The sequence below is a fragment of the Thunnus thynnus genome, chromosome 1 (assembly GCF_963924715.1).
Source record: "Thunnus thynnus chromosome 1, fThuThy2.1, whole genome shotgun sequence".
Taxonomy (NCBI): Eukaryota; Metazoa; Chordata; class Actinopteri; order Scombriformes; family Scombridae; genus Thunnus; species Thunnus thynnus.
Window position 1 is genome coordinate 9,870,544 of NC_089517.1, and position 17,628 is coordinate 9,888,171.

Here is a 17,628-nt window from a genome sequence, read left to right on the forward strand (position 1 = left end):
GCTTTCTATATTTAATTGATTTTTTTGAAGCAGTTTTTATTTCCAATTTGATATATTTGTGTGCTGATGTTCCTTTATTCTTTTTCCTTGCTGAACTTCCTCACTATGAACAATATATCCCACATGGATCCATAAAGTTTAACCTTCTCCAGACTTCAGTTAAGTGACAGCTCTTTTCTCTGTTTACACTCTCACATAGTCTTGTCAAGTGTTGGTTGGTTTGAGGCACAAACAAATGTCAAAACACACTCGGTTAACTGGACGATTTAAACCTCAACACAGTTCAACACACAGAACAATGTGTATGTACAGTACGTTACCTCTGTGAACATTTATTTTAAGTTCAAAACAACCTCATGATCCCTCAATCAAACACAAAAATACTTACCTATCTCCAACCTTAACCACCTACATCAATGGACCCAACTAAATTGACCCTGGAGCATCTTTGAACCACAACATTTGGCTGTCAGCTTTTCATCCTAATCTCTTTGCCAGCAGTCAACCTCCACCATAACTGTCTTAACCATACGTTGTCATCAGTGATAGGAACAGCTGAACATGCTAATCTTGTGCCACAGTATTTCATTTTATGTTTTAATGCTTTGTTTTAGGTATTAAGTGTACTATGTTTTATACTCCAGTTGTGTTTTTGTTATCATATTTGTACGATATGTTACATGTTCTTGTGCTGCTTTTATATTTTGGTGAGTTCACTGCATGGCAAAGTTGTATTATAACTACTTCAGTTTATGCAGCAGCCGTTGGATGATTTGCATAGTGTGGAGAGCGATTATAGACATTCACTAACCAGTGCATTTCTTGCAACTGCAGAGGCGACACATGAGGTGGAGAGTTAAAAAAAGATCCATACAGCTGACTGTGTTGGGCGCTGGGATGTAGGACCTTGGAAACATAAGAAAGACCCAATTATGACAGACGGAGGAAGCTTATATAATCATAGTAAAGGGCAGGTCAGTGGTGACTTTTCTGCACCAAGTAATGCAGCTTCCATTTCCTCCTCTTTTGGAACAATGGAGCACCAATGTGGAAAAGATTTGTCACTTTAAAGGTGATGTATACTTACAAGTTTTCATGGAAGAGCTTTTTTTTCTGTTTTAGCTGCAATCATGGCGTTCCTGTAAAAAGAGGGCTCAGTTAAACTTCCTGAATAATTACAAGTTGAATAAAATGATGTAGGCCAGTAATACACAAACATGGTACTTGTGTTGACAGTAATCAAGTAGAAACCACAATAATAGGATGACATTTGTGTGGGATGCGTTGGATGTGTTGTGGATTTTAACCATCAAGCACTACTACTGATGCCTCAAAATGAATAAAATGGCTTTGGAATTTAATTTTAATCTTGTTTTTTTTAAAAGATGTTTTCTTAAATGTTGTATATTATTATTTGGAGGACTAGCAGTGTATTTAAGTGTGTTTTAATGAACTTCCAGATGGACGAAAGTTAATTTTACATCTTAATGGACAATAAAGCTCAATTTTATTGTATTCTACTGTGTTCAAGTAATTGTTGTACTCATTTGAAGCAGTCTGGTGCATATCTTAGAATACATTGGGTAGATATATATAACTTCACCTACACTCTGCTGATATAAGTGTAAAACTGCAAAATTTCATCTATTGTGACACGTGAGTTTTTCTTTATGCGGTTTGCTCTTTGATGTGGAGCACGTGAACAGACGGAGGCCCTCGAGGCACAGTCATTTGCTGAGCACACGTTCACTAAATTGAGACTAATTAGCTGGCTAGCAGACTTCATTAAATATGACCTTTTATTGCAGCCAGCGGTTATTATTGTTGCATTTCTCATAGGCTGTCAGTCCATGTCATGGCGTTTTCCCTGGTGAGTTAAAAAAAGCTCAATTAAAACGGTGAATTTTAATTATTTTTGTGCCACGTTCAACGTTATAATTTGACCTTTTGTGTGTCACCAAAACTGACACCGACGTCTTTTTTTTTTAAGACTTGACCCCGAAACTTTAATTCCTACTTGAAATAACGACCAAGAGCTGTTTGAAAACGGTTAAAAAGCGGGTTTAATGCTGTAACAAGTACGCTAATTTTACGTCCAAGTTTTAGCATTAATGCAGAAATAACTTATCTACTCTTTTCTGGTTGCCTCTCTGCAGAGGAACGACCCCCGCAGGCCTGAGAGCCCCGACCCCGAGTCTCCGGCCCTGTCCACCTGCAGCAACGCAGACATCTTCCGCAGGATGAACACCATGCTGGGCAACGCTCTGGACTTCACCGGTGTGTGCACCACACCCAACAACGCTAAGGGAAAGCCGGACCTGCTGTGTGGTAAAGTCTCATTTCTGTCACTGTGGAGCAGGTGGATGCAAAAGCATTATTTTTAAGTGTCTGAAAACAACAGTCAGGTGCCCAAATGAACATTGAACCATGTTTTGCTTGCTGTAATCATTCCTCCTGTTCATACTGAGATCTCTTCATAATGCACTTACGATGTAGGCTAAGTGATGAGGGCCAAAATCCACAGCCCTCCTTCTGTCCTTCTGTGCAAAAATGTATTTAAAAGTTTATCCGAAGCTAATATGAAGCTTCAGTCGTCCAAATGACTCAAATCAAATAGATATCTTTCAACTTTACAGTCTTTTTAGTGCCAAGAGTCCCTCTTTTTGTTACTATACTCCCATCACAGCTCAACAGGGACACACAAAGAGGGAATTTGATGCTAAAAAGTCTGTAAATGTGACAGATATCCACTTGACATGACTAACTCAGACTGCTGAAGCCTCATATAAGCTCTAGATAAACTTTTAAATGCATTTTTGCACTAAATGACTGTGGATTTTGGTCCCCATCACTTACATTGAAAGCAGGGGATCTTTTTTATAGCCAGTATGAACAGGAGGAATGATTACAGTGAGGGAAAACATCTTTCACTGTTCATATGGACACCTGACTGTTGTTTTAAGACACACTTGAAAAAAAATTTGAACTATCCTTTAAGCTGCTGAGGCATAAACACGTGACACAGTCTGGTCAGGGCCAGCTAGGATTTTAAAAATACTCCAGGGTGATGAGTCAAAGTCCATCCACAGCCACCCCTGCCCTTCTCAGACCCCAACAAAGGGACTGTATTGTCATTTTTTAATTAACTACATATTTGTTCAGTCAACTGACTAGTTTCTGTGATTTGGCTTCCTCATGTGAAGGTCCAAATTCACTGCCAGGAATAACCTTTTGCTTGGAAGCCATTCATTTGTTGTCGGCCCAGAGGTAGCCAAATGTAGGCCTGCAACTGAAGCTTTTAGTTATCAGTGAATTTGTTGAGGTTTTAATCGATTTAATCATTTATTCTGGGGGAAAAAAATGTCAGGAGCTGCATATGACATCTTCAAATTGCTAGTTTTATCCATTCAACAGTTGAAAAAAACAAAATATTACACTTGAAACTATAATTAAACAGATAAAATCAGCAAATGGTCACTTTTAATACGCTGAAAACTGAGTGTTTGGCATTTTTTCTAAATAAATGTCTTAACCCGATTATCATAGTTGTTGGCAGTTAATTTTCTGTTGATGGACTAATCATCAGTAACAAGCACTAAAAGATAAATATACTGCAAAGTTAAGAGAGAAAAGACTGGAGCACACTGATTGCACTATTAAAAGGCTGTGAGTCAAACAGACTTAACATTTCAACACTACTGTGTCTTCATCAGAGTCTTAAAATACTGCAGTCAGCCTGTATAACACTCACTGTGTGTAAGTTCAAGTTGCATGCAAATGTAAACTCCCCCCCCCCAGCTCCATAAAAGCTGCAAATTCCCAGGGGAAAAAAAGACATAACCTCTGTGTCCTTCATGGTAATAAGTCTGTGAGTCTTATGTTGGATACGGTTGTCATTTTGTGGTTTGCGTTTCAGTTGTAGCTACACATTTAGACCAGTAAACATAAAAGGATCCAGAACTGAAAGGTACAATGTCAGCGTTAGTGTGTCAGGGTGGATTTTTTTTTTTTTTTTTTTTGGTAAAAAGTTGCATCCCTGCCAAAGAAAGACCTCCTTTCACTTTCATAGCCAGAATTGGCTCAGAGCCAGGAGGTGGAGCAAGTGAGCTCCTTCGAGTACCTTGGGACTGTTAGACTGAAGTTTTACCTTCACAGATCATGTAGTAATGCATTCACAAAAAAAGCACAGAGACTCTTCCTGCTGCATAAACTGAGGAATCTTGAGGTCAGCAGATCCCCCTAATTGAAAGTATACTCATTTTTAACATTGTGTCCTGGTTCAAGCACCTAAGTGTCAAAAGCAAGACAAATCTTTCCAAAGTAGTTAAACTGGGCAGTGGGACAATTACAGGCTGCAAACAACTCAACTGTCCTGTAACCACGGCAAAGCAGTCTAACGCTTAAGTGGCAAAATCTTAGAGGACCGCAGCCATCTCTTAAATCACTACTTTGAGCTGCTGCTCTGGGCAAAGGTCCCCTGTGCAAAGAAAAACATCTATAAAAAATCATTTGTCCCTGTTGCCATAAAATATCTTAACTAATGGACACAGCCAGTTTTTTTTTTTTTTGTTTCTTTTCTTTAAAGCTGGTCTGCTACCTCAGCATACAGCACTTAATATCTATTTATTTAACCCTGATTCAGTCCTCACCATCGAGAACCTGGTGCTCCTTTTTTAATGTAGCTTCTATTGTTTTTATGTAAATGTGTTTTTAATGTGTCCTGTCGGGATGTGATATGTGTTTTAATGTACTCCTTTTTTTTTTTTTAATAGCAGATTTTTTGCATGTGCAAGCCGATGACAAATTTCTTCCTTTTGCATGCAAAAAGTAGACAAAGTCTTTTCTATAATTGCCATCTGTTAAATCTCCTTCACCTTGTCATCATTTGAGTGCCAGCAGCTGATTCATGCTGCATTGCAGCACTTCTAAGTGTTTTTTTTTTTTTTTTTTTTTATCCCAAGAGTGAGATTTGCCAAGATTTAAGCTCAGCACAGAGCCTGCGTCCTTTCCTTCTGAATTGATAATTTGCTCGGGGCATGTCCGCACTTCTGACTTGAAATCTTATCTTGTTCTACTTGTATGTACAAGTTATGATATCAAGGTTTTGACATAAGAGTTACAGAACATTTGTTTTTGTACTGCTGCTTAAGTGTTTAAAGAGTAAATTGGATCTCGAAGCAAACTGAGCTAAACTCCTGGTGTGGCTTCTCTGCCCACCACCACCACCCCCCCTCATTGCTCCATCCACCCCAGCTGGGTGTTGCTGAATCAGGGCTGTAGCTGGCAGTTGGAAGCTTTCCAGGCCTGGAGAGGGAAGGGAGGAGCTGGCGGTGCAAATCGCTCCGTCCTCAACATCTGATCAGTCAGCTGCTTCTGTTACAGTGAGGCTCTGCCGGCTTGTCTTTTAACTCTTGTGTGTTTTTTGTGTGCACCAACCAATGAGAACAATGATTTGATTTCAGTTCTGTTGGTTATCAAGCATCCTCGAGTCTGAAATACTTTAAGTTCAAGTCTGCTGAGTCACTCTCATCTCCCATGCTGCCTCCCCCATGCTGCTGTAGCTCTGCCCCTCGCCTCCCCCTCCCTCCTGCTGCCTCTCCGTCAGCTCGCTCAGGAAACAAGGCTAGACACAGTGTAAGCAGCAGTAACAGTGGCAGCGGCGGCGGCTGTCTTCACCGACAGACGTGCTGTGCCTACCAGAGAGGGGAGTACTTCTATCAACAAGCCAATAGCTCCGACAGGAATTTTTCATTACACAGTTGTTAGGCAAGGAAGCAGGGAGGTGGGGGAAAGCTGATGTCATTAGCAGGGGTGTGCGAGTGCATCAGCAGCCATGTCACATGCTGCTAGGTGGGTCAGTGATGCGGACGGAGATGCATGGCAGTTGCACCGGGCACAGAGGCAGCAGGTTAGCTCCCTCGTCAGCCAGGGTAGGGGTGGGGAGGGGGGGGGGGGGAGAAGATGTGACGATGAGGGAAGTTTTTAATGAGATGTCTCTTTTACAGAAACAGTTTGTATGACTAATCTCTCCCTGCCCTTTTCTATGTAACGCGTTCGACTGTTAACAACTGAGTTCCTTGTGGCCGTCTAACACTTTCTCTCCCCTCTTTTTCTACATTTCTGAACTGGATCTCGGATCGAAAAGAGTCGGAGCTGGCTGCGGTGGGCAGCAGGAGGATGCTCTTCCCCAACTGCGGTGGCATGCCTGGCTCCCAGGACATGCAGTCATCCAGGGGCCCGCCGGGTGTCACAGACCTGGGCCTGGGCCTCCAGTCTCTCCGTTTGTCCGGCTGGGACAGACCCTGGAGCAGCCAGGAGACGGATACACACACTTCTCCCTCCCAGGTTCAGACTAGCTCACCCTCCAGTAAGTACCAGCCTCTCGTTTACCTGCTTCTATTCTAGCAATCACGGCAAAACCTCCTGCTTTATACCACATAATGTCCCGGAGTATGGAAGAGTTTGTTAGCTCTCCCCATGACCCCGTTTATTCAGATAACACAGTAGATATTAAAGTCTCATAGGTTGTGTCTCGATTTGTGTAGCACTCATTTGTAGTGAAATGTCATGGATGGTTATTAACAGCAGCATTTCTGTGCGTTTGGAACAGGCTGTAGCGTCACTAGGGAGGATGATGTGGCACTTTTGCTTTGCTGCATCTCTAGCAATCTGGAAGGTACAAAACAATCCAGTGAAGCTCCATTTTTCCTCTCAAACCTGAACAGGCCTGCTGTGGATATGCTTTAATGACGTGAAGATATTTTCTCTGTATTTAACAATACCTGTTGATCACACTGATAATGCCAAGATGTGGGTATTTTTCAGCATGAGTGACTAGGTTGGAGGGGGGCAGAACACAAACCAGAAAAGTAGACCAACAATCCCAAATAGCTGCTTAACATTGGTGAACTAAAATTATGTAAATGCTCACATTTGGGCTGTCAGTTGAGACCAGCATGTCCTTAGAGAGGTTGTACAACTACAATGATGTCCCATTTGTCCTGACCCATTTGTAGTGCCGTAGTTTTATCGCTGCATGTCTAAACCAACCCGGCATAACTTCATTTAGAGCTTTCTAAACTGGGCCTGCAACAAAGTGGGACAGAGCTTTGAATGCGGCCTACAGCTGAATAATCCCCCTGGAGCCTCATGTTGAGTACACTGTTACAGGCCACGCAGTATGTACATATCTGTCACAGTTGCTAGCTGACTCACTTGGATATCAAGAGGGAGGAAGACGCTGGTTAATACTTTTAAAGAATTGCTGCTTAGGAGTTACTGGGCTTTGCTTAGAAAAGGTGACAGATGAAATGGTCCCCAGAAATTTTGCTAAAAGGAAAGGTGTTTTAAATTTAGCTTCTGACATAGTGATCCAAATTAACAGCAGTCAGGCTACATATGATCAAATAGTCAGTAAAATTTAAAAAGCTTTGAGGATCAACTCAAGCATTTTGGATTCCTACTGGCAGCCAGCTTTCACATCAACTACCGTCTTCTACACCGCTGCCTTTCAGTTGTTACAAATCGATATGGATCTGTAGATTCAGCACACAAACCCAGCTTTCTTTCGGTTGCTCTTTCGTTTGCCAAACGTAAACCTTTCGAAGAGCAGCGAAAGATTAAAAATTTCTTTAGAAACTTGAACTTGCAATGCGGCATACTTCCTGAGAAATCGATACGGCTCTGTAGATTCAGCACACATCCCATTTTTCAGTTGTCTCATCCACACAAGCTAAGAGGTAACACCGCCATGGCTACTTGCACAGAAACATCCATGAGTCAACTTTTAAAATGACTGTAAATGTTGTAACTGTCTTGTTTCTCCAGTGCTAGGTATCCTGAACAGTCCCTTCAGCAGTATCCTCGGGAAGCCCCCAGGCTACCTGCCCCCTGAGTCCATGAGTATGACCGCTGACTTCCTGGAGAAGTTCCCTGGCATGGCTCGCATGGCAAACCGACTGGACTCTAGCTCCTTTTTGGACTCACGCTCCAGCAGTCCTGAAGACTCGGAGACCAGCGGCTTCAGTTCTGGCTCGGACCACCTTTGTGACATGCTGGTATGGCACATTATGCTTGTTCTGTAACTTTGGTTTTCTGTGTTTTGAGACAAACATTCCCCACCTTACTGGGCCCCTAATGATCCAACATTGGACAGCAAGGTCACAATATGGTGACATGTAGATACTGTAAATGCTCAAATAGTGACTGAGGCCTTTATCTACCACACCTGCAGAGAATAAAATCAGATCTTTATTTCAAACAGGGTTAATTAAGAGACTGGCCTTTCCTGTTTTTTCAGTAGTGTCATATATATTTTTAGTAATGAGGTCTGTTTTGTTTGTTGTTTTTTTTAAGATTGGCTCCTGTTTCAATTTGCTGTCAGTGCTGTTTTCTGTTGACGCAAACTCAGCACTTCAGTGTTTTTCTTGTGGTCTCAAAGTAATTAGATTCAGGATAATGTATATTTTCACCAGAACACTTCAACTTCTTCATCAACTCCTCTTGCTTTAAATTTCTGTTTAACAGAAATACTGTTCAAACTCACTAATTTAATTCTGGTTCTACTTTACATTTTCTGTCGCCGTTAAAGTTACTATTGATGAAACTCACTGCTTCCTGCACAAATGTTTCACCTTAAAAGTGTTTGAGCAGCTCTAAGAGCATAACTCATATCTGCAGGGAGTCTGAGTTTCATTGACAATGGTTTAACACTGATCAAAAAAAACAGCAAAGTAGAAATGTTTTAATTCACCAATTCAGTTTTATTCTATTAAGAGAAACTGAGAGCTGCAGATTGAGAACAGCTTTACTGTTTGGCGCATTTTAAGCCTTTTATTATTGACCGTAGAAATGACATGAAATAATAGAAGAGAAAGATGCAACAGCTGGACTTGAACTAGGGGACGTTAACCCCTGAGCCAAGCAGTCGCCCTGACATGACTCCTGTTGTAGTTCTGTGGAAATGTTGTTGTAGCAAAGGTTCCAGTACTCCTCCAGTGGCGCCTGGCCTTTATTTGTTCATGCCAGTTCTTAATTGAGATTTTTCAAATTCATGATTCAAACTTCACACATTTTTATATTAAGTCATATCAATTTCTCTTTCCGTTATTGGTCAATTGTCTGGATTTGTCTTTTTTCTCCAGTCGACTTTGCGGATTTCCCCTCCCCTGCCTTATCTTGCATCGAACATGCAGAAGGATCTGCTGCGACTGGGTTCCCGCCTGGACCCCCAGGACACCAGCTCTCCTCTGACCCCACCACCCAGTGCCAGCCCCGCCTCCTCAGCCCTTTCCCGTCGCTGGCGTACTGGCTCTCCGTGGCCTGGAGCGGACATGCTTGACCAGTCTGACGATACATTCAGCATTGAGAGGGAAGCCCGCCTGCACAGACAGGCTGCAGGTAAATATAGAAACTTTACATCTCTGATTATCATTGAATTACCCTTTAAGTCTAACAGCTCAGCTCTGATTGTATACATGGTAGTTGTGGTGGCTTTGTGGACACAAGTATGAATTTTGGCGTAACCTTTCAGCTGTGAACGAGGCCACGTTCACCTGGAGCGGCCAGCTGCCTCCCAGAAACAACAAGGATCCTCTGTACTCCTGCAAGGTCTTTCTTGGTGGCGTGCCCTGGGACATCACAGAAGGTAACGGCTGCTGTGAACATACTGTCTGCTTTCATTTCACAACGCCAGACCTGTTCTCTTGAGATGCTTTTCATAGATGCTTTTTAACCTAAATTTATAGTGAAATGGATGAGCAGCCATGTTAAATCCAAGCTTTCACAATCTAGTGGAATAAAGTTAACGGTGAGGAGTGGGATGTAATGTGAGCAAGAGTTCAAAATAGTTTAAATGTTTTGAAAGTCAACTATCATAAATCTCAGGAGACTCAGCCCCACACTTCTGTTCTCTGTTTAGTGGTTTAGCCATCAGGCTAGGCTAACACATTGTCGCTAACTTTGGAGCTAACCCCTGCACTTTTCTAGCAGTTGGGGAAACGACAGACGTGACTTTTCTTGGTCTTGAGAAGCTGCAGCTGCAGTCTGTACTGTACATTTACTGCGAGATTGACAACTTACTGCTAACCTTTTCCTCTGATCTGCTCGCATTCGCTGTCACTTTTCTGTCGCTCGCTCGCTCTCTTGCTCAACCACTCTCTCTCTCGCTACGCACAAGCATTACGCACTGTCCTATTCCTTTAAAATGAGCTACTACTAAGAGTTTCCCAGGCAACCACACAAAGGTTAACTCATGTTTTGGAACAGCGCAGCACAGAGGCCCCCCAGACACTATTGATTTCCAAATGACTGGGTATTTGGCCTTATTTTGGCATTTTAAAAAAAGGCTTTTTTTTTCGGCCTGGCGGGGGTTCTTATTGGCCTGGTGGTCTGCCAAGCCTGTACAATTATAGGGAAAACTGAGTGGTTTACAAGCAGTGTATATACAAAATGTTTTATTCCTCTGGTGTGTGCTGTATTTTGTTTTTATTTTTGCCGATTTCTTCTGCACTTTCTGTGTAAGAGAGATTTCAGCTTATGATGTTTGTTGCTTTAAATATTTGCCTGTTTATATTATGGGTTTAACAACCAGCATAGACTACAATTTCACTGGAAAATTTTGTACAAATACATAAATGGATAAAGGAAATTATGTCTTGTTTATAATGTAGAAAAGTAGATGATAACAATTTGTGGTGTGACATTTTTTTCCTTGTAAAGCAAAAATCCTTTCACTTTAACAATCATACTTAGCAAATGTGTCGCAATGAATTCTAAATGGTAAAAACTCAAAAAATACAGCTAGCTGCTAACAGCGGCATGCTGAGCATTTTTAAGTCGTCTCAGTGTTTACTTCCCACAACGACACTTATCCCTGCTCAGAAAATAAGACTTAACTGAAATGCTGGTTCCATTTGACTATAAAGGCTCCTATTACATTAATTTTTTTTTGTCATCACCCCACCTTTACTGCCTCATCCTTTATTTCAGCCGGCCTGATCAACACCTTCAGTGGCTATGGCCCTCTGACTGTGGAGTGGCCGGGTAAGGATGGAAAGCACCCTCGCTGTCCTCCCAAAGGTAATGTGGCCAAAGGTAACAACAAGCTGGTAGGCTATATATATATATATCTTTTTTTTCTTCATGGTTTTAGGGTGGCACTGTTGTGATCACATGGCATGCTGGTGAGTTTTACTGTCGGGCCTTTAGAATTACTTTGTATGGTGATACTGGGAATAAATGTAACACTGATGATAAATGGGTTGACATCTATGTCAATGGTGATGATTTACTAGTAATATTTAAAGGCTGTTAAACAAATATCCTGTATCATGTGTTTGAGGTTCTACTTGTAACTCTTGTTTTTGTTAATACAGGTTTCATATCTGGTAAATTCCCTCATGATTTGAGACATTTCCTCTTGCTACACAATTTTACACATGGACCACTCAGTGAATATCTGTCTAGAGCTGCAACTAATTATTTTCATTATCGATCTATTGAAGCTGATATCGGCAAATGTTTTGGCATTTAATATAAAAAAAAAAAACAAACAAAAAAAACCCCATAACTGATTATCAAGTGACTCATTTTGGCAAAAGCTCTGTTCTTTCTGTGCCTCACAATTGCCTTCTCGTGATTCTCAGGCCTCTTACAGCTGGCAAATTGTTGTTTAACTTAATGATTTGCTTGTGTTAGCTGCCTTTTTTGTAATTGGGCTAAACTGTAGTTGCTGCCTTTTTTTTTTTTTTTTTAAGGACCAGTGTGTAAGATTTACTGTCATCTGGCGGTGAGGTTGCAGATTACAACCACCTGAATACCCTTCCCCTTCCAAGCATGTAGGAGAACCTACAGTGGCTGCAATAAATGAAAAAGCCTCTCTAGAGCCAGTGTTTGGTTTGTCTGTTCTGGGCTACTGTAGAAACATGGCGGCCTCCGTAGAAGGGGACCCGCTCCCTCTGTAGATATAAGGGCTCATTCCAACAAAAACACAATGATTCTTATTTTCATGGGATTATACACTAATTAAAACATACTTGAATATTCCATTTCTGCCAAGTCCGTTCCACTAGATGCCACTAAATCTTACACACTGGTCCTTTTTTAAAACTGTCAAATACATTTTGCCTGAATAAATGTAAATGAACACCATACTGTGGGGGCCGCCACGTTTCTATACCCTGAAGTATTCTGCTTTGTGTTTATAGGCTATGTTTACCTGGTGTTTGAGAATGAGAAGTCCGTGCGGGCGTTGCTCCACGCCTGCTCCCAGGACCCGTTTCACCCCGAGGATAACCGAGAGTACTACTTCAAGATGTCCAGCCGCAGAATGAGATGCAAGGATGTGAGTAGAAACTAGACGTATGAAGCTTGTGTGCTGCAGTATAGTTGTCAGTTTATTATGTACTGACCAATATTTACAGTAATGCAGTCAACATGGAGCCTTGCATAAAGACTTTGTCCACCCCAAAATATTAAACGCCTTTATGTATAATGCAATATGTAACACTCTGATAAATTATGTTCAAATAATCATATTAAGAACAACAAAAGCCAAAAATAAACTTCACAAAAGTAACTCTCATGCCTAGTTAAGTTCTTCAGTGAGAAAGAAAAGGAAACATGGTTCAGCTAATATGTCAAGTGACTCTGGTCCGTCCTCTGCTCTGCTCCAGGTTCAGGTGATCCCCTGGGTGATCTCTGACAGTAACTATGTGCGCTGCCCTGCCCAGCGTTTGGACCCCAGCAAAACGGTGTTTGTTGGCGCGCTGCATGGCATGCTAAACGCTGAAGCGTTGGCCAGCATCATGAACGACCTGTTCGGAGGAGTCATGTATGCTGGCATCGACACGGACAAGCACAAGTACCCCATAGGTAAGACAGCGGCTGTTGAATGAGTGGGCTACTTAAGCTGCATGTGCTGTTTGTAGACATCTTGTCAACATTTATGAAGAGTTGTCAGCTGTACACTTACAGTACACTGGTCCAGTTGTGCTTATGAGTCTGCTGTTTGGTTTGTGGCAAAATGTCAGAATTTCCTCATGGTTACCAGATGCCTCTTCGGCTGATGATTGCCTTTTTTGTGCAGTGTTTTTGTTTTTTTTTAAATGTGAAACAGAAATTGAGTGAAGCCTCTGCTCATAAACGCTGCTGTGACTGAGCCAGCATTCCTACTTATTTTTAACTGTGAAATTTCATACTAAAATAAATTCATGTCAGTAAAACTGCTGTAGAGGCCAAGTAAACTGTAGATTTGAACTTTAAGTCATTAAGTCAGAGACTATTTGTGTAATTTTGAAGGTGCTGACCATTGAGGAAACTGATAACTGTGCAGTCAAAATGGAGGAAGCATATTATCATCTTAGCTGGATTTTATATAAACCTTCTCTGCAGAATGTTTTTGTTTTATGCCAATCAGATCCAAAATGAATTACCCTCACAGTATCCTTTTTTATATAACTTTATTCTTTCATACAGGCTCTGGACGTGTCACTTTCAACAATCAGCGCAGTTACCTAAAGGCCGTATGCGCAGCATTTGTAGAGATCAAAACCCCCAAGTTTACAAAGAAGGTAAGAAGATATTCTCAACTTAGTTTTTGTAGATTAGTGTCACTGCTGCTGTTGAGTGACTGCATTCATGTTCATCTGTTCTTAAACTGGAAAATCAGTTCAGTTTTTGATATTTAAACAGGATACAAATATTGGTGTTTTAATAAAAAAAACAAAACTGTGCCACACGAATGCTCTTAAATACTGTGAATCCGTTTTTATAACAAAGACACTGGTGCTCAGGCAGCAGGTTCTCACTTTTTAAAGCTTTGTAAACTGAGTAAAATGGTTTTGCTTCTCTCCTCAGGTCCAGATTGACCCGTACCTGGAAGACTCCATGTGTCAAGTTTGCCTTCGCCAACCTGGGCCTTTCTTCTGCAGAGACCAGGTCAGTGCAGCCTCCTGTCTCACTATTTTTTTGTTCCAACTGAAGTAAGGCATAAGGATTTTTGGGGTCTAACGCCCAATGATTTTGTTGTGACCCCTAAGCTTTCATGTAGCACCATTAACATTGCAGACAAACGGTAGTGTAAATGCTCCAAAATAACAGTCAGTAGGTGTTTCTGGAAGTGGGTGTGGTCGAAACCCTCTGAAGAACTGCTGTCTCAGTACTTTTGAGGGACTCGCTGTTAACATTTTATGTCCAGATGTCTCTCGCCTTAAGATAGAAAAGGTCTAGTTTAATGAGATGTTTAGGTTCACTTGTGTAGCACATTTCAGACAGTGTGTCAAAGTGCTTTTTATAAAAGACCAAAATGGTTTAAAACAATTAAACACAGTAAAGAGGAAAATCAAATGCAATAAAATGAAAATGGACAAATAGAAAAACATGTTATGGTTCAGTTTTAGCACAAGCACACTGCAGGAACAACCTTGTTACCTTGAACTTGACACTGATTTTAATGAATAAGCTGGGGGTCATTAAAGGACACTTCTGGTTATTACAGTACTGATGTTTTTGTGGTTTTGTCCAGTGTTTTGATTGGTTACACAATTGTAAAATTAGTTGAAATCTGTAAAATCCAACACAGCTGAGTCTTACTTTGTTTGACTTTGACAAAATATTTGCAGTAGTTGTGTACACGTTTGTTTCTGTGCAAAAAAAACTGTTAGTCCGATCAGTTTATCAAGATCCTTTTTGGACTTTTTGTAGCTATGATGCTTTCCAGATTAAATCAACTAATTTGAGTATAATGTTGTCATAACAATATAAAAGCCAAATCCACAAAAGACAAGTTGTAATAAACAAAATTATCCTTTTTGTCTGATTCATTTGAGCTGTTGCACATGATATTTTGTAAACAGTTATGGCAGCCTGCAGTACACTCAGTCGGTGTCTGTTAACATCTAGGCCTGCTTCAAGTACTACTGCCGCTCTTGCTGGCACTGGCAGCACTCCATGGACATCTTGAGCAACCACCGGCCCCTCATGCGCAACCAGAAGAACAGGGATTCTAGCTAGAGCAGGTGGATCCAAAACACACTGAAGGGCCAGAGGAAGAGCCCCTCTCTACGGGGCTAGGCTGCCCGCCATGGAGAGCACGCGTGCCAGACGTCCCTCAGCACGAGGGCACCATGGCACTCCACCAGGCACTGGGGATATCACTGTAGAAAATGTTCACTTTTGCACTTGCTACATTTTTGCTGTTGTTCACAGTGGCACTATGCACAGTGACCTTGTTGGGAGAGACAAGGGACCCTTCACACTTATGCATTTTCCCAGACTTGTGGCCAGACAGAGTGATGGGAGTCAGCCTAAGGTTAAGAAGTGGATGAAAATGCCATTTTTTTCTTTTTTTTTTTTTTTTGTTTCCTTTTTTGTTTACATGTGTTGCATAGTGAAGAGCAATCACGCGAGTCTCATTGCCGTTCATTGGCAAATGCCATACAGTGCCTTTAAACTTTTATTTTTTTTTTTCCCCCTCCTCCCCTAACCCCCAGTTGGCATCTGTTTTTCCTGTGCAAGCCAACTGGTGTTTCTTACTTTTGGGAGTTGAATGTTGGGCTTCATTTAACCAGTCGCATTTCAGACATTTTTACGCAGTTTTTTACTAATTTGTACACAAACGGTTTTAAGTCATGACATGAAAATTTTGAACAGAATTCTACCAGGTGGCTGTTTATGGGAAAAATCCCCCTTTTACTTTTTTTCCTTTTTTCCTCATACATTTTTCTGTGGCTATTTTTCTTTTTTAATTTGCCCTCCCAAATTTCAACTTAAATGGGCACAAAATGTTGGAAGTACTACTTTAACTGACTTTGTTGGTCCAGTTACATTAAATGTGTGTAACAAATAGTGCTGGATACTGCTTCAACTGGTTATCCATCATTTTTCAATCAACTGATGGATGTTGTTGAGATGAGAGTAGAGTGAACATTCATGTTTTGATTGTACATAGTTTGATTTTTGCACTTTTTTAATTTGCACTTTGGAGAGGTGGCAGTGGTTTTTAATCACTTTTGTACATCAGCAGGGGGACACGCCTATGTTAGAACAGCTGCTTGTTTCCTGTTGAATGTAAGAACTTCCACTTTGCTGATAAAATAATCTATCCAGAGCTTGAGTAGACCCCAGTAAATTGATTCCACGCTTTCTTAGCCCATTTTGCCTTCCTGTTCCAGTTGGACATAAATGCATATAAGCTGTGTGCCAAAGACAAGATGTCTTTTCTTTATCCATTAGGTTTGTCATGCTGAGCTTGTTGTCCCTTTAGCCCAGCTGCTTTTTAGAGTTTTGAAAGTCTACCTCATTGTGGTCTGCCAAGTTTGCTGCTACTTACAGTTGTGGAGTATGTTCAGATTGGGCACAATAAAGGTGTTTAAGCATTACCTGCCATGTTTGGACTCTTATTGAATATGTTACTGTTTGGACTCTTCAGTTGAGTTTTAGTTGTATCACTGAAATATTTGAGTTTTATAGTGTCAATTGGGAATCTTTATGTAAAAATATTTCCCTCTTTTACACAGATGGGTAGATGATTTTACATATCAGCATCTGTCACATACACTGAAAGGGTTGTAATCATTAGGAGAAATGCACAGCTTGGCGTGTGTATATATCTATATTTTTGGCTCTAAATGAGCTTTGTCAAGTCTGAACACATAACATTTGTAGTTGCATGTGTTTATTCTCTGCTTACGGGTCAAGTGCATAAAACTCTGAATCCTACATTTACCATAATACAAACAAATTGATCTGTGGTAGAGCTTCCCTGTCTGATAAATCTGTCAAATTCCAGCCATGGTGATAAATTTGGAGCTGAGATGACTCAAGTGATGTAAAGTTAATTTCACAGATTCAACAAAACAACTCCAGAGACAAAGAGTACAATTTGTATACAGTACAATACTGTGACTGGTAAACTGATGAGCATATCAGGTCTGTCTTAGAAGTCAGGTGTCCATATGAACATTGAAAGGTTTTCCTTGCTGTAATCATTCCTCCTGTTCATACTGGCTATTAAAAGATCCCCATAAAATGTGCTTTCAGTGTAAGTGATGGAGGCCAAAACCCACAGTGTGTCCAGTCATTTTGTGCAACAATGCATTTAAAAGTTTATGTGAAGCTTATATGAGGCTTCAGCAGTCTGAGTTAGTCATATCAAGTGGATACCTGCAACATTTACAGTATTTTTAGCATCTAATTCTCTCGGTTTCCTCCTATTGAGCTGCTGTGGTGGAAGTATAGTAACAAAAAGAGGGAGTTTGGCACTAAAAAGACTAACATTGAAAGATATCTACTTGATTTGACTCATTTGGACAAGTGAAGCTTCAGAAACTTTTTTTAAATACATTTTTGCACTGAAGGGGGACTGTGGATTTTGTCCCCCGTCACTTACATTATTCTAATAGCCAGTATGAACAGGAGGAATGATTACAGCAAGAAAAACATATTTCAAAGATCATATGGACACCTGACTGTTGTTTTAAGAAAGACTTGAAGTTGTGAACTGTCCTTTAACCCTTTAGCTTTTGGGAAACCATGCCTTGTGTGTTTTTATATTTGATCATGAGTTTGACACAACTAACCAGGTTTGGGTGGTTATTTGAATCCATTAGACAACTGTTAGTCAACAGA

At 40.8% G+C, this 17,628-nt stretch overlaps 1 protein-coding gene across 3 annotated transcripts; it reads left to right on the plus strand.

Annotated features, from left to right (window-relative positions):
* The first annotated feature begins 1,728 nt into the window (after positions 1-1,728).
* cpeb1b (cytoplasmic polyadenylation element binding protein 1b) lies at positions 1,729-16,379 on the plus strand. 3 transcript variants are annotated; one of them, XM_067582043.1, is made up of 12 exons: positions 1,729-1,870; positions 2,157-2,328; positions 6,146-6,367; positions 7,828-8,057; positions 9,144-9,399; positions 9,533-9,646; positions 10,990-11,079; positions 12,207-12,343; positions 12,675-12,873; positions 13,477-13,571; positions 13,858-13,938; positions 14,902-16,379. In XM_067582043.1, exons 1-12 carry the CDS (start codon positions 1,856-1,858, stop codon positions 15,010-15,012), a joined length of 1,722 nt encoding a protein of 573 aa, XP_067438144.1. In that variant the 5' UTR covers positions 1,729-1,855; the 3' UTR covers positions 15,013-16,379. The 3 variants fall into 3 exon arrangements, with proteins under 3 accessions (XP_067438144.1, XP_067438047.1, XP_067438217.1); XM_067581946.1 differs by having other exon boundaries at positions 1,730-1,870; positions 10,990-11,094; XM_067582116.1 differs by lacking the exons at positions 1,729-1,870; positions 2,157-2,328 and adding an exon at positions 5,649-5,908 and having other exon boundaries at positions 10,990-11,094.
* Positions 16,380-17,628: the final 1,249 nt, after the last annotated feature.